The sequence below is a fragment of the Nyctereutes procyonoides genome, unplaced genomic scaffold (genome assembly GCF_905146905.1).
Source record: "Nyctereutes procyonoides isolate TBG_1078 unplaced genomic scaffold, NYPRO_anot_genome, whole genome shotgun sequence".
NCBI lineage: Eukaryota > Metazoa > Chordata > Mammalia > Carnivora > Canidae > Nyctereutes > Nyctereutes procyonoides.
In genome coordinates, this window is record NW_026575135.1 from 8297664 (window position 1) to 8320393 (window position 22730).

The 22730-nt window shown below is 39.9% G+C and overlaps 1 protein-coding gene across 8 annotated transcripts in view; it reads left to right on the forward strand.

The window, feature by feature from the left end:
• Positions 1-20249, forward strand: part of ECPAS (Ecm29 proteasome adaptor and scaffold) — a 101865-nt gene extending 81616 nt beyond the window's left edge. For all 8 annotated transcript variants that reach the window (XM_055301644.1, XM_055301640.1, XM_055301641.1 and 5 more), the window contains 17 exons: positions 81-128; positions 979-1100; positions 3294-3444; positions 5127-5192; positions 6832-6921; positions 7992-8058; positions 8643-8734; positions 8816-8882; positions 9654-9845; positions 10401-10609; positions 11447-11490; positions 11618-11810; positions 13424-13562; positions 15514-15619; positions 15835-15923; positions 18343-18414; positions 19966-20249. In XM_055301644.1, coding sequence (XP_055157619.1) covers positions 81-128; positions 979-1100; positions 3294-3444; positions 5127-5192; positions 6832-6921; positions 7992-8058; positions 8643-8734; positions 8816-8882; positions 9654-9845; positions 10401-10609; positions 11447-11490; positions 11618-11810; positions 13424-13562; positions 15514-15619; positions 15835-15923; positions 18343-18414; positions 19966-20105 — 1887 coding nt within the window. In that variant the 3' untranslated portion in view covers positions 20106-20249. The remainder of the gene's footprint in view (positions 1-80; positions 129-978; positions 1101-3293; positions 3445-5126; positions 5193-6831; positions 6922-7991; positions 8059-8642; positions 8735-8815; positions 8883-9653; positions 9846-10400; positions 10610-11446; positions 11491-11617; positions 11811-13423; positions 13563-15513; positions 15620-15834; positions 15924-18342; positions 18415-19965) is intronic.
• The last annotated feature ends 2481 nt before the right edge of the window (positions 20250-22730 follow it).

Genomic DNA, 22730 nt, shown 5'->3' on the forward strand with positions numbered 1-22730 from the left:
TAGAGTCAGAGGCATTTAAATGTACATTGAGCGGTGGATGGGAATAAAAGTAATCGGTATCATACTTTCCTCATTTTTAGGAATCTGTACGGAAGGCTGCAGAACTAGCTCTGAAAACTCTGAGCAAGGTGAAAACTCTTATATTGGGAGTGAAGTGGGGCAGGGCTTTGTCCTGTTATCAGGACAGCAATGACTTATTTTTTCTCATATAAATAGACATTGAGTTACAGCAACATGAAGTAATGGGTTTCATGTTATGGTTCAGTGTTCTTACAGTGAATGGGGAACTGGGTGCCATTATGCTAGAATACTAGTGTTTTTAGCATAGTGCGTGTCTGGTCTCTTTATATGGTCAGCTTCTTTGGGCCTTTGCATAAAGTATGACTTTCACTTGACCCTGAAGAACACTTTACTCACTTAGTTCAAGCCACATCTACCTCGCCTCTTACTGTTGCTGTGGTTTTGTATTCATCTGCCTTGCAGATGGGGTTGGCAAGCTTTTTACAACTAGTTTTTTACTTGAACTTGATTTTGTGGTATTTCAGGGACTTCTACATTCTAACTATATAACTTGCCATAGATTACATCATTAGTAAGTAGTAAAAACAGATTTTAAATCCAAGTGTTTCTTATTCTTGATTTGTGTTCCTAATCACTGTGTTATGCTGCCACCCAAAGTTAATGATGGTGATACCTTAATCCTTCTGCAGAGTGCTTTATTACACATTTTCTCACTTTATTTTCAACCATTTCATGTCTTACAAATGAGAAGACCGAACTGTAGATAGTAGAAGGCATTATCCAATTCCCTGTTATTAGCAGAGAACTCTTTTTCTGTTTTTCCCTGAAGTGTCATAGAAAGTTGATTTACTTATTCTTTTCTATGGCTGTGGGAAGTAGAAAGTATTGTGTTTGATGAATGCTTTATTGGATAAGAAGAGGTCAGTTTTACTAATTTCCATGCTCTGTGTATGTCAGGTTTGTGTGAAAATGTGTGACCCTGCCAAAGGAGCAGCTGGCCAGAGAACCATTGCTGTCCTTCTACCTTGCCTTCTGGACAAAGGAATGATGAGTCCTGTGACAGAAGTTCGAGCTCTCAGGTTTGAATCAGCTGACAAAATGAATGGATTTCCTTAGTTCCTAGCCAGTCAGCAGAAATGGTGTTTCTCTGAGTGTTAGATTCTTGGAAATATGGAGAGAATGAGTTGAGGGGAATCCATTGAAGTGAGTCAGGAGCATTTGGTGAAAAGCTCTGAGGCAGAACATTTTCACAGAAACATTATCATGGGGACGTTGCTTTGGACCACATCCTGCTGTTCGGCCTTGACTTTGTGTAAGGTGTGTTGTTGTGGTGCCATCAGTCTCTGCCCCCAGCAAGCACATCTTTCTGTTATGCCACAGGTCTTTGGGAGGTTTATTATTGGTTTTATCATTTAGTAATATTTCACCAGTTATTAAGTTTAAAATAAACTGTACCACCTGCAACAATAGAATATTAAAAGAATACTCTTACATGTTTAGGCATATATGGCTATTTTGTAAAATTCAACAGTGAGGAATTCTAGTTTATATTTTTTGTTTGTTTTTAAACTAGAGTCCTAGCTAGGAATTTTATCCATCATTTTATTTCACTCTTAAAATTAGGTTAATGAGTAGTACCAGCAATATTTCATACTAATAGTAACTACTACTAATAGTTGATGAGGAAAGGTGTTTTGTTTAAATTAATTAATTTTAGGGAGAGAGCTTACAAGCAGGGAGAGGGGCAGAGGAAGAGAGAATCCTAAAACAGACTCCCCACTCAGTGCAGAGTCCAGGGCTGGATCGCAGGACCCTGAGATCATGACTGAGCTGAAACCAAGAGCTGGCTACTCAATTGACCTGAGTCACCCAGGTGCCCCAAAAGTTGTTTTTGTTTTGTTTTTTCTTATTTTTTATTTTTAAATTTATTTTTATTCATTTTTAAGGATTTTATTTATTTATTTATGAGACACACACACAGAGGCAGAGACACAGGCAGAGGCAGAAGCAGGCTCCATGTAGGGAGCCCAATGTGGGACTCAATCCCGAGTCTCCAGGATCAGGCCCTGGGATGAAGGCAGCGCTAAACCACTGAGCCACCTGGGCTACCTTGTTTTTTTTTTTTTAAGAATTCACGTAACAAAGGCAAAGGAATAATAAAAAAGATATTACTGATTTGCTGTTCTCCATAAAATAATATTAAGTAAAGATCATTAGTGGCTTCTAAATCCACTGCTCAAAGGTTGTTGGGAAACTTTAAATGGATGGTCAAGCCAACCAAACTTGAATTCACTAATCATTCTTAATAGCACAAAAACGAATAAGCAAACATTACATGCATCCTAATGTGATGATATACACCACCACCTAGAAAAAATTCATGTTAAAAAAAAAATTGAACCTGAATCTGATTTAGCCTGAAGTTCTGTATAAGAGATAGAGGAACATGTTAAATGACACCATTGGAATAGTTAGTGAGGACAAATAAATTATGAGAAAAAAGAGAAGGGATGACATTGTTAAAAAGGATTTAAGAAATGCAGTAAATTGCAATGTGTGATATGTAGGTGGACTCTGGATCCGATTCTAACAAACCAACGTATTATTATTTTTTAATTTCTTATTTTTTTTTTGAGGGGGGAGCAGATGGAGAGGGAGAGAGAGAATCTTAAGTGAGCTTCAAGCCCAGTGAGGAGCCTGATGCAGGGCTCAATTTCACAACCCTGAGAGATCATGACCTGAGCCAAAATTAAGAGTTGGACACTTAACTGACTGAGCCACCCAGGCACCCCCCAACAAATCAACTCTTGAAGACATTTGTGAAACAAGGAATTTTGAATATCAGATTATATGAAAAAATTAGTATTTTCTAGGCATAAAAGTGGTATTTTGATTATAGTAAAGAATTCTCACCTCTTAGTGTCATATACTGAAGTTTAGTTAGGGGATACTTCAAGATAACGTGATGTGTAGGGGGGAAGTGTCCTTGTATGTATGGAGGAGATAAAATGAAACAAAATTGGTCAAAAGTTGCAAATAGCTGAACTGAGTAGAGAATATGTAGAATTTAATTTGTGATTTTCTCTTCTTTCACATATGCTCAAAAATTTCTATAATACACAGTAAAGAAAAAAATAGCGCTAAGACCAGACATTGCATCCATGTGAATGTATTCCTAATACAATAAACTACAAAAGGTCCTCATGATTAAATTTGTAGAGCTTCTAGCTTTTGTCAAAAGGACTTAGGAGTTGTGTTCTCTGTGTCTGTAGCATTAACACCCTTGTGAAGATTAGCAAAAGTGCAGGAGCCATGCTGAAACCACATGCACCAAAACTCATCCCAGCTCTGTTGGAATCCCTAAGTGTACTGGAACCCCAAGTTCTCAATTATTTGAGCCTTCGGGCTACAGACCAAGAAAAGGTGAGTTGGTAGCACAGACATCTTGGTGAGTATCAAGGAGGGAAAAGCCTTGCTAAGGTACTGAGTTCCATCGGAACAAGCTTTCCAGTGTCCTCAGACAAACGCCGTGACTCGAATGATAGTTTCACCATGCTTGAAATAACTCGGCTCCCATGACTACATGAAGTGTATTTTTCTAGGGGTAGGAGGGAGCACGAGGAAGGTTTGCATCCTGTTTTGTGACTTGGATAAAAACTAACACTTCCATTCCAAAAATGCATTTCCAGTTTTTTGTATATATTTATTTTTTTAGGGGTTGGTTTTACACTTTCAAAGTAGACCACTCCTGCTCTACAAGTAAAGAGGATTTGTATCTAGACTTTAGCAGAGTCCAGAATTATTCCGCTTTTCATATATACTGTAGTTGCCTCAACTGATCAAAGTTCTTTTAAAAAATTGTAGATGAAACATTTACTGTGAAAAAATAATGCAGAAGGATAGAAAGTAATCCCCTAGGAGTCCCCTCTCCGCTACTGGTGTGGTATCATTTCTGGAAGGTACCTACCGTCAGCAGTCTTCTAGGTCTGTTTTGAAACTCCTGTGTAGTCCTAGGCTACAAACCCAAACACACACACTGGTTTAAAAATAGACTATGAATGTTCTGCAATTTGTTTTTTGTTATTAACAGTATATCGTATCTGTAGGTAGAGCTGTTCCATTCCTTTTAATAGTATTCTACAGTGAGGTAGTTTCAGATTTTTGTTAGATTATGCACCATCAAGGGTTGTGCCTCTTCTGTTTCCTCCACCCTTTTGCCAGCGTTGAATAGCATCAGTCTGATAAGCAGGAATCTCATTGTTCTGATTTGCACCTTCCTGGTACTAGTGCTGCCCATCGTCTTCCCGTACTGTGTTAGTCACTTACATTGTGTGAATGGTGTGTTTTACTCCATGCCTCTTTTGGTACTTGTTGATGTTTTTACGTAGGTCTCTGTTTATTAGGACCGTCACACCTCTGTCATGTACATTGCCAATGCTTTCTCTCAGTTTGCTGTTTGGTTTTTACTTTGGCTAAACTGGCTCTTTCCCTTTGCCTCTCATGTTGCTGTTTCTTCTTATTCATCATTCTTTCCTTTTCAACAGTGGACTTGTCCTTCCTAGGTTCCCACAAGTGTTTACCTGTGCTCAGAATTAGGAAACAAGGTCTAGCCCAAACTTGCAGCCTTAAGCTAGTCACTTCTCTAGGCCAGCCTTTGCTCATTACTATGTATGGTTAGTTTGCCTCTCTTGCTAGCGCCATTGTTAGACTGACATACCTTTGTAGATATGAAGACTCTTTACAAAGTTACAGCAATAAATGTATTTTTTTATTGCTTAGATATAATTTTTCAAAACCTTAGATGGAAATTTATTTAGCCTGTTCCATATTTAGTGGATGGAGAACATGAGGTTCAGGAAGGCCGATGACAGTGCCATATTGTGTTAATTTCTAGCTATTGTCTGAACTTCTCACCTGCAGTGAGGTGCTGCCTCTGTAGGTAATTGTTGAATGCAGTTCAAAAGAAGTTAGACTTGGACCTATATTTGACTTTGCTTTATTTATATATTGTTAAAAAAAATTTCTTCTAGAAGTAAAGCCCCATTTTGGGTGTGTGTGGGGGTTCTTCTTAATTGATGCTGAGTGATGTGAATTTGTGTCTTCAGGCTGCGATGGATAGTGCTCGACTCAGTGCTGCCAAGTCCTCTCCCATGATGGAAACAATCAACATGGTCAGTGCCTAATGTAATAAGAAAGTTTGTTTATTTTCTTATCTTAGGGTACAGTTTTTCTCTCTTCACAGCCAGTTATGTGAAATAGATTTAAGGGATGAGTCAAGCTGCTATGGACTCCACTTTTTTCTTAGTGTAATTCTTTTTTTCTTCTAGATTACTAAATGGAATAAATCATTTTTCAAATACTAGAATCTATTAGTCCAGATTTGTGTTACGTAGAAGAACAGTGTATTAAAAGATTTCTCTGTAAATCTATTTATATGCCTTTGGCCTACCTGTTTAGAAAGGTTCACATAGTTGTCTCTGCCTGAGCATGTCTTTGGGAGGACCTAGGAAGGTGTAAGCTGGAGATATTCAGTGAGGATAGGCAGCATAAAAAATAGGGAAAGAGAGCTGAGCAATGTTGGAATGTTGTAGTAGTAAGAAGTAGTAAGAAGGGATTTGTAGAAAAGAGCTGCTTGGCACTGAGGTTCTAAATTCTAAACATCCTGGAGTCTGGGGCTAGGGTTCTCTAAAGTCTAGAGCCAGCTCTGCTGTGCATACCCTGGAGTGTAACTGACAACTCATGAGTTATTGGAAATTGTTTTCTTAAGCAGATTGTAAGGCTGGACAAGAGATTTTTTTTTTTTTAAGATTTTATTTATTTATTCATGAAAGACACACACACACACACACACACACACACACACAGAAAGAGGCAGAGACACAGGCAGAGGGAGGAGCAGGCTCCATGCAGGGAGCCCGACGTGGGACTCGATCCCGGGTCTCCAGGATCATACCCTGGGCTGAAGGCTGCGCTAACCTGCTGAGCCACCCGGGCTGCCCCAAGAAGATATTTTTTAGTGCCTTGTCACCAAAATTTGGTCTAAGGATTATTGAGGGGAAAAGAAGTCTTAAATAGGAATGATTAGCAAACACCTTACAGATATGCTCATTAATAATAGAATAGATGTCATTGCATTTTTTAAAAACATAGTATAGCAAATTCAACTAAGAAGTTGACTTTACTAAGATGGTTTGGTAGAGCAGGCCCGTGGAAGGTCAGTTTTAATCTCTGTTTTTTTACACCAATCTCGGGTAGTGATTAGTCTCTGGTAGACTAATCTTTAGTCTGGTGTAAAAAAACAGAGATTAGTAAAGGGGAAGAATAGGCCTAGAGAAATCCTTTCTTCTTAGGGAGTCATAATGTATTTTCTTCTTTAGTAAGTCAGTGTTTTCATGATTTTTTTTAAAAAGGATTTTTATTTTTTTGAGAGCATGTGAGCTGGGGGAGGTACAGAGGGGACGGAGAAGGGACATGCAGACTTCATGTAGAGCACAGAGCCAGCCAGACTCAGGGCTCGGTCTCACGACCCTGAGATCATAACCTGAGCAAGAATTAAGTCGGGCGCTTACCAACTGAGCCACCTCGGTGCCCCAATTTTTGTTTTGTTTTTAATGTTGAACCACTGACGAATGGTTTTTCTGTTTGTAGTAAAATGATGGTTTTTATGTTGAAATCAGTGCAGAATGAAACCAGCAGTTTTTCATGTCAAATCCAGTGCGTACATACTTGACATGGCAGCTTTTAATTGATGATGTGGTATTGACTTCATCATTTTCTAAGGTTAACCTTATGTTTATTCTTTTCCCAAAGTGCCTGCAATATCTTGACGTGTCGGTGCTGGGTGAGCTCGTTCCTAGATTATGTGAATTGATCAGAAGTGGTGTGGGTCTTGGAACTAAGGTAAGTAAGTGTATTTTTCACAAGAGGAATTTGCATCTCCTTTAGTTGGGGCCATAAAAATATAACTGCCATCATGTTTGAAATTCATATTTCTCTCTAAAATTAATAATATTTTACATTAACCATTTTGTTTCTCTGGTTGCACTAATAACTTAAAATATGTAACTCACTCAGAATAGAAAACATGTGACTTATTCAATAAATAGTGTCTGACTTTTTTACTGGGATCATTTCTGTCCCTGGTTGCCACGTACATGCCCTTTGGGTCCCCGCCACAGTCAGTTATTAACGGAAATGCTCATGTAGGTATCAGGAACCGGTGGTTTTAGGTGGTGATTAGCATTTTCACAGAGGCCAACCGGTATTTGGCTAGAAAAATGTCTTCCTCTCCAAGATCTTTCAAGGGTCAAACTCTGTCTCCACACTTTAAAAGCCAACTCTTAGTTTTTCTCCTGACAAAATTAATACTTGTATTTAAAAATTTAGCATTTATAGATCAGGAAAAAGTTAAAGATTGTCCATTAAAGTTTAGCACCCAGATGTAATTGCTGTTTCTATTCCAGTGTTTTCTTCCAGTCTCTTTTCTGTGCACGTATGTGTCTGCTACACCATCCTTTTTAATGGCTATAGGGTACTCTGCTGTGTGGCTGTAGCATCATTTATTTTAGTCCATCAAGGAACATCTGATTGGTTTTCAGCTGTTTCGATATTAAAGCATTGTGATGAATGTCTTTGGACACATCTGAAGCTATTTCCTTTGATTAAATTTTTAGAATTGGAAATGTTAGAACAAGGATGGCTAAGATGACCTATGTGACCATCCCAAAAGATTCAGTTTTGTTTCTTACCTGTAGCATGTCTGAGAGCACACATCTTTCTGCTGGAAGCCTTGAAAGAAAATCTTTGCATTGCTAATTTAAAATAAGGACCTTCCTCTTTCGAGATTGAATCCTGCAGGGACTATTAGGCTTCATATATTTCTCATCTTTAAATCATTGACACATAAGACAAAGGGTTTGAGAGACCATTGTGACCATCAAATTTAGACCTTTGCCTTTGTAACCCTGTAGGGAGGCTGTGCCAGTGTCATTGTGTCATTAACTACTCAGTGTCCTCAGGACCTAACACCTTACTCAGGTGAGTTTGTCAAAATCATGTGTGGTGATACTTTGGTATGGCCATGTCTTGTGTGACAAGGTTTTTAAAAAAATTAAATATCATTCAGACACACTTGTGATCTTCTGTATGGTTTTTCTCCCTTTAAACTCCCCCTTCTACCTTTGTTTCTTTGTCACATGCAGGAGGTGCAGGGATGATCAAGTTTAGCAAGTGTTCCTATTTTTAAAATATTGGATTAATTCTTACTGGTTATAGGGAGGTGAACGTATCTGCCATTTTGTAGGATTTGTTTACCATTTATACCTAACTTTACGTCAGTATTTTTCTCTTTTTGGATTGACTCCCATATAAGGCTAATGAACTTTATATACTTACCTCTTAATTTTTACAACTTACCCCACAATATTCTAGACACAGATTAGTGTTTAATTTTATATTGGATGAAAGGAATAAGTGAATATTACACGTGTGACATACAAGGGTTCTAAACTAGCGTGGAATAAATCAGATATTAATTGCAGAGTTAGTTTGTTTTGATCCTGGAACTAGAGAAGAACATTTGGTCAACCAAGTATCGGGTTTTTCTTCATTATTTCTGATAGGTAAACTTATGAGTGCTTTGCTTAGTGGCTTGACAGATCGGAACAGTGTAATTCAGAAATCTTGTGCGTTTGCCATGGGCCATTTAGTTCGGGTGAGTTGAATTTCTTACTTAATAAAGTAATTATACTTTGATAACTATAAAGAAATAAATAGGGATTGTTTTCGTTTTCAGACCTCGCGGGATAGCAGCACTGAGAAACTCCTGCAGAAGCTCAATGGCTGGTACATGGAGAAAGAAGGTACCCTTTTATTTTCTATTATTTTTTAAAAATATTTTATTTATTTTATTTGAGAGAGAGAGAGAGAGAGAGTTAGCGAGAGAGAGCATGAGTGGGGAGGAGAGGGAGAAGCAGACTCCTCCCCTCTGAGCAGGGAGCCCAATGCAGGGCTTGATCCCAGGACTCTGAGATCACAACCCAAGCCAAAGGCAGATGCTTCACTGATTTCTCTTCTCTTCTCTTCTCTTCTCTTCTCTTCTCTTCTCTTCTCTTCTCTTCTCTTCTCTTCTCTTCTCTCTTCTCTCTTCTCTCTTCTCTCTTCTCTCTTCTCTCTTCTCTCTTCTCTTCTCTTCTCTTCTCTTCTCTTCTCTTCTCTTCTCTTCTCTTCTCTCTCTTCTCTTTCCTTTTTAAGATTTATTTATTTTAGTGAGAGAGTGTGTGAGTGGGAGGAGGCATAGGGGAGAGGGAGAGAAGCAGACTCCATGCTGAGTGAGGAGCCGGATGCAGGGTAGGGCTCCATCTCATGACCCTGAGATCATGACCTGAACTGAAATCAAGAATTGGACTGAGCCACCCAGGCGCCCTTTTATTATTTTTAATTTAGTTGTTAACAATATAGTAAAACGATACAAATCAGCTCTTGCCTTCTGTGATATTATGTGCTTTGCTAGGAGAATTTGATTGATTTTACTGATTTGTTTTACTGTGGTGCAAGCTGAGCAATCTGTTTAGATCAGTTATCCTAACAACAGTAAATATCATAAAGATTATTGTATTTCTGCTCCTTTTTAGAACCTGTCTATAAGACCTCTTGTGCTTTGACCGTCCATGCTATTGGACGGTACAGCCCTGATGTACTGAAGAACCATGCCAAAGAAGTGCTGCCTTTGGCATTTCTGGGCATGCATGAAATCGCTGATGAGGAGAAGTCAGAGAAAGAAGAGTGTGACTTATGGACTGAAGTGTGGCAGGAAAACGTACCTGGTTAGTAAACAGCGCCTGTAAATTCAACCACAGCTGGAGTTTCTACTCCTATTTTTCATTTATAAAACTCCGATAGTTACTTTCCCAGGACCTTAACAGCATGTGTCCTGTCTGGTTTTAAGCCTATCCAAATTGCTGCATTCTCAAGGTTGATACTCAGCTCTTCTCTCTCCTCCCTCATTGCTGCCCATGTGACAGAGCAGAACCTCTGCCCAAGCAAAGAAGAGCTTTACTGACTTGAGTTGGGAATGAATGAGTGGTAATTTTATGTTGTCTTAGGGTATTATTTTAGAGTGATGCTTCTTCATTCCATACTTTACCTTCACATGTATAAACAGATGATGACCATGACACCCTTCTGTGACATATTCAAGTTTGTAAAGTTCTGCTGCTGTAAAGATGTATCACAGCACTACCCTCTTTCAGAGTGGTGTGATCTAACCATTGGGAATTACTGTTGATGGTCACTGACTTTTTTTTCAGATTTGGAAAAGAAAAACATTAATTTTTTTTTGTCACTTAAAAGTTGCTTTAATTTTGCTTTCCATAACCTAGGTTCCTTTGGTGGCATTCGGTTATACCTTCAGGAGTTGATTACCATTACCCAGAAGGCTTTGCAGTCTCAGTCCTGGAAAATGAAAGCCCAGGGTGCAATTGCCATGGCATCAATTGCAAAACAAACCAGCTCCCTAGTACCTCCATATCTGGGAATGATACTGACCGCATTACTGCAAGGCCTAGCTGGAAGAACATGGGCAGGAAAGGTAAAGGAACCATTCATGCCCAGTTAAATTTAAGGTATCCTTTAAAGGATTATGATTTCATCTTTCATTTTCTTTAAAAAGTAGAATCTGGTTTTGTGGGATGTCAGATGGATTGTTTTTGTGAACCAGATTTCCTAGCCAATGGGAAGCTTTGGGTAAACTTTGCCTGCTTAAATATGCTATTTCATCAGAGTGTAACCCGTGTGTTTTTGAATACACGGGGATTGTAATAGTAATGCTGGGGATTGATTTTTATGTATCATGTTCAGCTTTCTAAGAGAAGTCTTAATCACTTGGTCGCCATTTTGTCCCTGTTGACCTTATAAACAGATCAGGGTTGGGCACATGTGAAATTGAGTAGCAAGGCTGGCTAGCTGTGTCTAAATTTGGAGCTGAGGGTGCCCATTTCTGAAGCCTATGAATTAGTCACATTATACACAGAGGTGGCGGTGGGATAACTATAAGTGAACACTCAGTGGGAAGGTGAGATTGTGGTAGTATATCATGATCTGCTTGATGTCACAGTCAGTAGTGGCCAGCACAGTGCTGTAGAGGAAGTGGTGGACTGGGAATCAGAATTCCGTGAATGACACGTCCACCTGTTGACCTTGGGCAAGTCAGGTCTCTAGGCTTTATGAAATGGAGATGAAGACACTTGTCCTGCTTTTGTGGTTTGGAGTAAAACTCTATGGACATGCTCGTTAAATAGTAAAATGACTCCGGTTAATTTTTGTCATCATGGTTATTAAGTATTCCTGTGGTAATGTAGTCATAGTGCATAGAATGTAAATGACACACGTGTTCTTAACAGCATTCCCTCATCTTTCAACCCTGTAGGAAGAGCTGTTGAAAGCCGTTGCCTGTGTGGTGACAGCGTGCAGGTAAATGTTCTTTCAGTGAAGATGCCATTTCTTAAACTGAACCTGAAAGCTGAAGTCTTTTTTTTTTTTTTTTTTTTGAAAGCTGAAGTCTTTATTAACTGTCCTGATGTTTTTGTGGATCCTGTAGTGCAGAGCTGGAAAAGCCTGTGCCCAATCAACCCAGCACAAATGAAATTCTCCAGGCTGTTCTGAAGGAGTGTTGCAGAGAGAATCTTAAGTACAAGATCGTAGCAATCAGCTGTGCGGCAGATGTCTTGAAGGCCACCAAAGAAGACAGATTCCAGGAGTTTTCTGACATTGTCATACCTCTCATCAAGAAGGTAATGATCACCTGCCCGTATCCTTTCAGGTCTCCTTTATACTTAAGAACTAAAATTTAAAGAGGAAAGAAAAGGTAGGAAGGTTTTCCTGGTATTCTGTTTACAAATTTTACTAGGATTAGTGTGGCTGCAAATAGCAGAAAATCCCAAAATATCGTGGCCTCAAACAAGATAGACGTTTGTCTGCCAGGTAATAGTTTAGGGGTTCTGGCTCTTCACAGCTGCTAGCTCCGCCGTCCCTGCAGTGTGGGCAACAGACCACTGTCGCAGTGGTCCGTGGTGTAACTGCCTTCCAGGTGGTGATGGCAGAAGAGTGAAGAAAGGATGAAGGGTCCAAGTAGGCACGTCCGTTCTCTCTCGGGGAGAATTCTTGGACATTCTTGGAGCTGCGTGGCACTCTCCCTTCTGTTTCGTTGGCCGGTCCCCAGCCAGGTAGCCGCACCCTGCTGCGTGGGAGGCTAGGGAAGGCGTCCTCTAGGCTTCCATTTGCCCTCTGTGGCAGGAGGACAGAGTGAGTGGTTTTTGTAAACAGAGCCGAAAGAGGAGTTTATTTCACGGGTTTCAACCTGCATGCCGGGAAGCTCGAGGCTGTGGGGGCTATGAGTGAGCTCCAGGAGTGAGTGCTGGAGCGAATGAACAGTCTCTGATGTAGTGATGATGTGCTTTGCCTTTTAAGCATGTGCAGAAGGCACCCCAGGCATCCTAGAGTGAGCACACGGGGCTCGGTGTGTCACCGCTAATTGTCTCTGCCATATATTGAGGGACTTTGATCAAAAAGACTTTGGTTTCATTTGGAAAATGAAGTCCTCATTTTTAAAGGTTAGGCACTTGGTCAGGGAAAGAAGGTTGTGGTTTATCATTTATTTTTTTGTGAAACATGAAATACTTTTTATTTCTTGTATTGCTGCTAATCTGCAGTTTTGTTTCACTAAAAAGGCTGTTTAAATTATTTCTGTTACATGATGATTGTATGTGGATTTGGGAGACTTGTGTTTTAAATTGATGATATCACCAGCTAGTTGGATGAGTCACTTCTCAGCTCATTTTCCTTTCTTATTAAGAAAGAGTTTGGAGGGATCCCTGGGTGGCGCAGTGGTTTGGCGCCTGCCTTTGGCCCAGGGCGCGATCCTGGAGACCCGGGATCGAATCCCACGTCGGGCTCCCGGTGCATGGAGCCTGCTTCTCCCTCTGCCTGTGTCTCTGCCTCTCTCTCTCTCACTGTGTGCCTATCATAAATAAATAAAAATTAAAAAAAAATATTAAAAAGAAAGAGTTTGGATTTAGATGATTACCAAATTCTTGGATCTTTAATCCCATGTTCTACTTAAATGTTATACTTTTTATGTTATACTTAAAATAAGTGTACTTATGGTATTTTTTTGGGGGGGTCACCTTTCCTCTAACAGATTCCTTTAAAGGATTTTCCAAATTCATTAGAGAGGTATAGTATTTCTGTAACAAATTCCTTTTACAAACAGGAAAACCCATGCTAGAGAATTTTGCATTTAATTCTTGGTTAACATCTCCTCTGGCACCGTGATTGTTTTGTAGTATACCTGTAATTTTGAGGGAAAATAAATTTTGCTTTCCTTTGCTTTAATAATACATCCTAGAATTCACCTGAAAGCACTGGTGTTCGGACAACCAAAAATGAAGATGAGAATGAGAAGGAAAAGGAGCTGCAGCTTGAGTGTCTGCTGGGAGCCTTTGAGAGCCTGGGCAAAGCCTGGCCCCGAAATGTGGAGACCCAACGTAAGCACAGAAACTACATTTGAAGAAGTGCCGTAACCATAGGTTACTGAGTGGGAGAGGATGTTCTTTGCGACAGATTATAATTACTATTTCTTATAGAGCTTGACTGATGAGTAGTACGAATCCAGTGTAAATTGCACTCCTACCTTAGCAGGTGATCTCTGACTACTGTGTCTGGTTGGTGAGGGCTGTTCCTATAACAGAGCACCACTGACTGGGTGGCTTCAGCAACAGAAATGATTTTTTTCATGGTTCTGGAGGCTGGGAGCCTGAGATTAAGGTGTTGGCAGTGTTGGCTTCTTCCTGAAACCTCTCTCTCTGGCTTGTAAATGGCTGTCAGTGTCTGTGACCTAATCCCTTCTTAGAAGGACACCAGTCAGACTGGATTAGGGCCCACCCTGATGACCTCTTTAAAGATCCCATGCCTGGCTTTCGGTACAGTCACATTCTGATGTACTCTGGCATTGAGACTTCGACCTGTGAATTTGGGGACACAGATCAACCTATAACAATCATGATAAATTTGATGTAGATAGTTTGGCCATTAAAAGAATTCTGTTAATCTAAATGCTCTGTTGTGAGGAATCTGTATGAGTGGGTTCTTTTTATCTTGAAATTAAAGACCTTTGTTTCCAGATCTTCAGTAAACAAGTGAAATCTGTATTTCACGAAGAAACTTTCTGAGAGATATTTAAATTGAATGTATATTTCCAAAGGATTAAGTGAATAACTACTAAACCTTGGTTATTGATTTAGGTTGTAGTTAGTTCTGAGGGCCTTAGACTCGGGACGATGCAGCTCCTAAGTTCACCTCGTGCTGGCTGTGTACCCTGCTGAACATCTGTATTCTCAAACATTATCCAGAGCATTGCTGGTCCTTCGGGATTGGATATGTCTAAACTCAGACTTAAAGCTGTCTCTGAGCCTTGCTGGTTTTTGTGTGAGTGTTATCCAGTATTTGCTCTGTATTGGAAGGACTTTCTGAAAGACGGAGATTTGTTAAATGGTCTTATTTCTTGGTATCATGTTGAGGACTACAGCTGAAGCCCACTTTATTTGATACCATTAGGACTCCTGACTTTTCTTTATAGGTAGAAAGGTTAAAGTAGGGAATTCTATGGAAATGCCAACAGACACACACACACAAAGTGGTTTATTTTCATATAAGGTGTAGGAATGCCCACTCATATGCATTGAGGGGTGGGCCATGGCCTTTGAGAGTTTAACTGTTCCATATTGGCTTCTTATGTATATCTTACTTGTAACATGGCATCTATAATTTCTGGGTTCTGTTTCTTTAGAGCAGAAAAAGAACTTACAGTCTCTTAGGAAATAAGTGCAAAACTCTTGACTTTTACCACCATGCAATTTTACATTTGTGAACCTTAGTAAATTTTGCAGCATTTAAGGAATGAGTACTTTGTTGAGTTTTGTACTCTTTTTCATGAGTTAGCATAATATTAATTATATAATTATAACAAGTACAGTTGGTATAACATGTTTGGAATAAAGTGTTTTGCCTCATGATAAGCCTGCCCTGTGCAGAAGCTTGTGAGTGTCCAGAGTTGTGTTCTCTGCCTCCAGAGTTCTGCTTTCTTTGGCGATCACTTGGGGTACCTGACAGGTAGTGTCATTAAGATTCTGTGTTAGTTCCTTGGAGAAGGAACATTTATGAACTGTTATGTAGGACCCTTTATGGGGGTGGTGGGGGATGGTCCTCATCAGGGAAACTTGGGAATTGGGTGCAAAGTCATGCTGAAGTTTTTTTGAGATTTCATGGCTTTAATTAAAGGCATTTGTAATATTATTTTTTTCCCGCTCTCCTTTCTCTGTCCCTATTTCCTTTTCTGCTCCAATTTCTCTCTGTCCTCCCTTCCTGTGTCCCTCACCTGCTCTGTCCCTTGTTCCTGCACACTTGCTGTCCCGCTCTGGACCATTCTGTTTTCCCCAGGGTGTTACCGTTGGGAGCTGTGCAAGCTGATGTGTGAACGGCTAAAACTGAGCACGTGGCAAGTGCAGCTCGGAGTCCTGCAGTCAATGAATGCCTTTTTTCAGGGGTAATTTTCTTCATAGTTCAGTCCTCTCTTTGGCCCTCCCCCCCCCCCCCTTAGCATCTTATGGCTGATCAATGGAATTCTTTTAAATCTTAGAACTGAAAAACTGAAGTGACATTATAAAGTGATGCATGCAGATAGAAATTGTTTGTGCCAGACAGGTTTTGGAGTGTTTCTGAATAGCTACCAATTTGTATCTTGCTTTTTGATTTGTATAGATTAATGCTTTTGGAAGAAGAACATGCAGATCCTGAGGCTTTGGCTGAAATTCTCCTTGAAACTTGTAAATCAATCACATATTCTTTAGGTGAGTGTGATGAACTGAGATTGTTAAGAACTTGTCCTAATTTTAAACCTCAAGAAGTGAAGCTTCAGAGATACTCCCTCCCTTCTGCTAGGAGCTAGATTTATGGAACAGCTGCTGAACTACTTCATATACTTGACATGTGTCCCCAGACTGTGGTGTATGTATATGTGTGTAGTGTGTGTGTGTGTGTGTGTGTGTGTGTGTGTATATTTTTTTTTAATCCTTTTTTTTTTTGGAAAAGATTTATTTTATTTAATCATGAGAGGCAGAGAGACACAGGCAGAGGGAGAAGCAGGCTCCATGCAGGGAGCCCAACGTGGGACTTGATCCCAGGTCTCTAGGATTACACACTGGGCTGAAGGTGGCGCTAAACTGCTGAGCCCCCTGGGCGGCTGACACTGTGGTATATTAATCTAGAACTGTAATTTAGGATTTTTAACCCCTAGATTAGGAATATATTTGTGATACAAATTTTTTTAACTTTTATTTGGAAATAATTTCAAACTTACAGAGAAGTTGCAGTAATAGTACATATAATACCTGTATATCTTTTACCCGAAATCACCTGTTAATATTTTGTCCCATTTACTTCATCATTTGTACCTCTGTATACATATCTTTTTTACTTGAACCATTTGACAGTATATTGCCCTTTACTCCTGGGTTCTTCAGTGTGCCCTCTCTGTTACAACCACAGTACAGGTAACAGCTGTAGGTAGGATAACACTGATGGAGTGAGTTTAATCAGATTTTTATCATTCATATTTCAGGTTTCCGTTTGATTCAACAATGTTCTTTTGTAGACTTTCCCCCCTCCCCTTCAGCAAGGCATCCAAGATCATTTATTGAATTTAGCTGTCCTGTCTTTTTAGTTTCCTTGAATCTAGAACACTTCCTCAGCCTTCCTTTATCTCACATGACATGGACAATTTTGAAGAAAAGCCCTTCCCCCTGTTTTTAACTAGAATGTTTCTCATTTGGTGTTTTTTTTTTTTTTTTTTTTTTTGTTTATGATAGTTACAGAGAGAGAGAGAGAGAGGCAGAGACATAGGCAGAGGGAGAAGCAGGCTCCATGCACCGGGAGCCCGACGTGGGACTCGATCCCGAGTCCCCAGGATCACACCCTGGGCCAAAGGCAGGCGCCAAACCGCTGCGCCACCCAGGGATCCCTTGGTGTTCGTTTGATGTTTCCTCATGATTAGATCCAGGTTAGGAGTTCCCAGCCGGGCATACTCTGAAAGTGATGCTGTGTCCTCTCTCCTCAAGAGGCACATAGTGTTCATCTGCCCTGCTTGGCGATGTTAATTTTGATTACCTGGTTAAGGTACTACTCAGTTTTCTTTATTGTATAGTTACTATTTTTCTCCCTTGTGTCTGATTAGCTGTCTTTGGGAAGACTCTTTAAGACCAGATGCTCCACTCCTCTTCTAAACTGTGTCTAACCAGCAGAGAGAGCAGTTACCCCAAGACCATGCAGATACACTGCTTCTCTTCAAAATACCCTCTTTAGACTTAGCATGCATCGATGGTTTTTCCCTGAACCAATTTTTACTAATGTGATTTTCCAACTCTGGCAGTTTCTTCACTATCTGCCACTTGGCAGTTGGCATCCTCTTGTAAACAAGATCCCACCTCCACTTACCTCTTTATTTATCTGTTAGCAGTACTGATTTGTGCCCCCCCCCCCAGTTTATAATTAATTTTTGCTCAGATTGTTCCAGATTTGGCTCCTTTAAACTGACTCCTATGTCTTATTGGCAGGTCACTGTCATCCCTTTAGGCACCTCTGTACTTAGTAGCATAAAAATGATGTTATAAGCTCATATTGTGCTTTCCTTGCCTCAGGTATGGTTGTGTATTAATTTTTTTGGTAGACAGTTTCACTCTGAACTAGATGCTGTGACTAGAATAGACACCAGGGAATCCTGTTTCAGTTGCACCTCTTGGAAGTAGCATTCTTTCGAATAAAAAACCGGCAGCTAAGACACTAGTCTTTGTCATGTCCCTGATTGCCCTTAACCATCGGGGTTGTGTGATGTTCTCTGATAAAATGCGCAAGTCATGCAAACCTAAAGACCTTTCTTAGGCATCATGTGAAGACAACTCTGTGTTTGAGGTAGTGTCCTCAAAGGTAATGTCCTTTGATTTCTCTCTTCTAAAATGGGTTCTTTAATATTGCCATTTGTTGTGATGATTGGTATATTTGTGTGACAGTTTTTTTAAAGAAGAAATATGGACATGTAACACATTTTAAGTATTTGATGGTAATGAGCAAAGTGAAGCTTACTTAAGAACAGATGTTATTTCTCCCTGAATTTGTAATTTCTAAATATCTTTCTTGCAGCAACACTAGCTTAATCTTGGAGGTTCAGTTTGTAAGGCATATAAAATAATGTGAGCTATTTGATTTTCTTCTTAGAAAATAAGACCTACTCATCTGTGAGAACAGAAGCTTTATCTGTGATAGAATTACTGCTTAAAAAACTTGAAGGTGAGTTTTTGATTCTTCTTATTGGAGGATCAGAAAGCCAGAATCCTTTATGGCAAATGTTCTAGGAATGTTTTTCTGTTTTTATTTTTAATAAGCATATATTCTGAAATACACATTAGTATATGTACCTTTGAGTAAATATACAAAGCTAGAACCTTTACCTTTTATTAAGTGTTTAAATTTGATACTCTTTTATTTTATATACCTGTAATGTATTATGAAGCTATAGTTATCTTAAAATAATCAAGTTTTGTTTCCACCATGACTCCTGATTTAATCTGGGTTACTTACGGTGTGTAGTTGACAGTGGCCAAGTGGAGCTAACTATACACATGTGAGCAAAGAGTGATAGTGAAGAGTGCAGTTGGGAAAACATTTTTAATGCTTATCTATACAGGTCATCAAATTTGACAGCAGTTTTCTTAATCTTAGGTTTTGTTGTTTTTTTTTTCCTGTTTTCCATTTTTTTTTTAAATCTTTTATCAATAAGCAGATTTCTTCTAGTGGTAAAAGAAAATGCTCTCATTTTCTCCAGCAGTGTATTCCAAAGGAGGCCGCTTTTCTCTCTCTCTCTTGTTTTTTAATTATTCTAAGCCCATAGATCTGGCTTTACTCCTGAAGAGAGAGACTAGGAGAAGATGGAACAGTTTTCTCTAGAGTCTTGTATATTTGCTATTTCTACTGCTCTCTTTGCTTAGCAATTAAAAGACCTTTTGTAAGCTTCCATGAAGCAGGCCTTTTAGACTCAGTAACGCTACACATCTCATTATCTCCTTTTCCTTGTTGAAATAAAAGCTAGGCACCGAGTCACATCACTGAATTTTCACAGCCAGATATGTACGAATGTATTGTAGATGAGGAAAATGAGGCCAAGCAGCAAGACAACTTGTTTGAAACCGTATCAGTAGAAAGTAGCAGAACCTCAGACAAGATTTAGGATCTGGTATACTTTCTGAGTTTCTAAAATTTTCAGTATGTGTATAGATCTCTGGTGCTTTAAAGAGCATCGTAATAAAGTCATCTGTTCAGACTGACTTTGCAATTGGGAAATTAAAAAAAAAAATTTATTTATTCATTCATGAGAGACACAGAGAGAGAGAGGCAGAGACACAGGCAAAGGGAGAAGCAGGTTCCCTGTGGGGAGCCCAGTGTGGGACTTGATCCTGGGACCCCGGTTTCCCTGAGCCAAAGGCAGGTGCTCAACCACTGAGCCAACCAGGTGCCCCAATCGGGAAATCTATTGAAGATTATTTTTTGCTGAGCATATTTTATAAAGAGTTTTTTTTGTGTTGTTAATGGCTTTTTAGTTACTGTGTGCTCCAGGATCCCTAGATTGCCTTTGCCCACCAGTAACCCCTGACGTGCTCTCAGATTATTGTCAATAATTAGGTTTTGAGACAACCACCGAACTGATTATCACATACAGGACTTTTATCATTTATTGCATTTATTTGGGGGATAGGTTGTATGAAGGAAAAGCAGAAATAATAGCTTTAGTTTTTGTGTTTGCTCATTCTGTAAGGATTCTATTTTTCTTCTTTTTCTATTCAGAATCTAAACAGTGGGAAAGTTTGACATCTGAGTGCAGAGTGCTCCTTATCGAGTCATTAGCTACTATGGAGACAGACAGCAGACCCGAGCTGCAGGAGAAAGCATCGTTACTGAAGAAAACACTTGAAAATCTGGAATAAATTAGAAGGGGAAGAAAGAAACAAGTGCCATGTTCATTGGGGGTTGAAATGGTGGTATTCTTTGAAAAACCAAGTGGGGAAAAGTAAAGTTTAATCTGTAGCATGCATCATTCCTTGGCTGAAATAAAAAAAAAAATGCCTTAAGTTTTGTTCCTTATTAGCTTTATTTTTCTTGATTTTTTAAAAAGTGTCTTGGCCAAGTGAGCTTAATGGGACCTCGGATGTTTGAGAGTTGGTTATTGGTGAAACTGACAGAAATAGGAAAAGAATTAAAGCAGTAGAGTTGCAGAGCAAGCTGGATTAAAGTCTTAGAAGTACATCCAAGTTAAATAAAGTTCTTTCAGGAGGGGACTCTGTAACTCAGTCCCTTGCTTTACGCCTGTAGAAATAGACTAGGAGATGACCTGACTTCCCATCTAAGGCCTGTGCTGAGGCTGGGAGCCAGATATAGATGCCCTGCCCAGTGCACTTTGTTTATAGGCTGCTGTCAGTCAGCGTTGCCATTGGGTTCTTGCGATTGAGAAGCTGAACACTGTCATTTGTTTAGATGATCAGTTTTTAGAAAGTGATTGTTTAGCATCTTCGCAGGTTGAGAGAGACTTTGGCCTCCAAGTGATAATTCTGATCGTCCTTTCACAGGCAGGTGAAAGCAGATTAGGACAAGATTGCTTGTTTGTCTGGATCTATGTGTGGTTGCATATTTTGCCAAAGCCAGATCGACAACAGAATCATGACTGCTTTGGTTTAGACCATTTATAATCTCAAAGCTGTAAAGACCATTTAAAATTTTCCACCCATTTTTGTGCTGACAGTATGACTCTAGAAGAGGAAGGCAAGCATCTTAATTAACCATTTGGGAATAACATATCACTCAAAGTAAACAATTGTAGCTAGGGTTTATTTTTTTATTTTTTGCACTGCTCATTCCCCTGCCTACGGGCGTAGGGTCAGGGGAAAAACTAAATCTAAGACAAGTACTTATGGTAAACAGAACTCTAGCTCACCTTGGATTCCAAGCACAAAATTGGTTTTACAGTCAAGACTGACCCCTTACTGACATTAACACAAGGATGGAAAAGTCCATGGTTATTATTTTTGGTGATCTCTACAGACATTATATTGACTGTGACTGTAATAAAAATGACTTCTTACATCCTAACCCAGAATAATTGTATGTGTGTGTGTGTGTGTGTGTGTGTGTGTGTGAATGAATATAAAATCTTTAACTGAAATAAATGTTATGTGAAACAATACACAGCTCTTAACTATGTGTAATGTATTTTGATCCCTCCTCCCCAACACTATTTTAAATGTTCTTCAGACCCACTACATTCATATCCTGACTTTTAAATTGGTTGCAATGCACAGTTTGAAAAACCCTGCCATAAATAGGACTTAGGCTTTGGCTGGGTGTACTGTGTTCTGGGTTCACTTCTGATTTGGGAAGGGGGTTTACGAATGAAAATCTAGGTGTTTATTATCAAAACATCCTCCTAGCGGGTACGAAATATGATTGTGGGTTTGAGTAGCCTTATGAATTGAAAGAAGCTTCTCATGGACTTCCACCAAGAATGGCTTTTGCTTGGGGGCAGGGAGGAATCAACTTTGGGTGTTTTTCAGAAAGCTTGTGGCTTCATAGAATTTTGGGGTTTTCCAGATCAGTATTTCCCGCTCTGCTGAGTGCCCTCTGACTTTGATTTACAGGACCTGGGACACGCCTCCGAGGTGAGAAGGCCACGCGGCCGACTGTTGTCAGAAAGTTAAGAAGATCAGGGCGAGAATTGTGCTCTAGGCCCATACGGACTGTTAACACCTCATCGAGTTTTAGGCTTTTCAAACTTTTTGTTATTTACTGCTGGGAATTTCCCATGGTGCTCAGAGTGGTGCTGACACCAGAACCGTTGTGCGCAGTGCTGTTTTAGTTCATTTATTGTCACTTTCCATAAGCACAAGTCTGATTTACACTCTTAATGCCGTCATCTCGACCAGCCGAGTCATTTGCACAACTAGTAGTGCGAAATCATGTTCTCCCAATGCAGCTTGTGTTGGGTGTACACGTATTTATTAAAAGGATTCATCACCGGGAATTTGTGGGATGTTCATACTGGCAGATGTGTGGCCAAAGGACCCATGTGTGTTTAGGTCTGGCTCTCGTTTCCCACAGCTATCTGGAACTGATACCTATTACTTCTTCCTAGAACATTCAGTGCTACTTGTCCTATAGGCCTCGGATTCAGAGAGCTGAATTACTGAATGCCTTATTCCTGGAATTCAGGGTACCAGCTAGAGTGTCACAGGTGTATCGGTGTGTGAGGAGGGACCCGAAGTTTGGCAACTGGGAGCCAGAACAATGAAAGTAGTATAAAACTGTGTTTTTGGTGATAAAGAGCAGCAGTTTCTTTAATGAACGTTTGTGTCCAGTTTACAAGTGCCGCTGGGTCTGCCTGTGACAGTCTACCTGCCAGTGAAACGGACTGCCACCAAATCCCCCCTGCGCTCCCCTTCTGTCTTGTGTGTGCACCCACAAGAGAAAAGAAAAGATGTGACCTTGTTCATCTATGCTGTAGTAGCGACTACACTGTGTGAACGCTGGCCTATGAGGGGCGTTTCTGCGGCTGCTGCCAC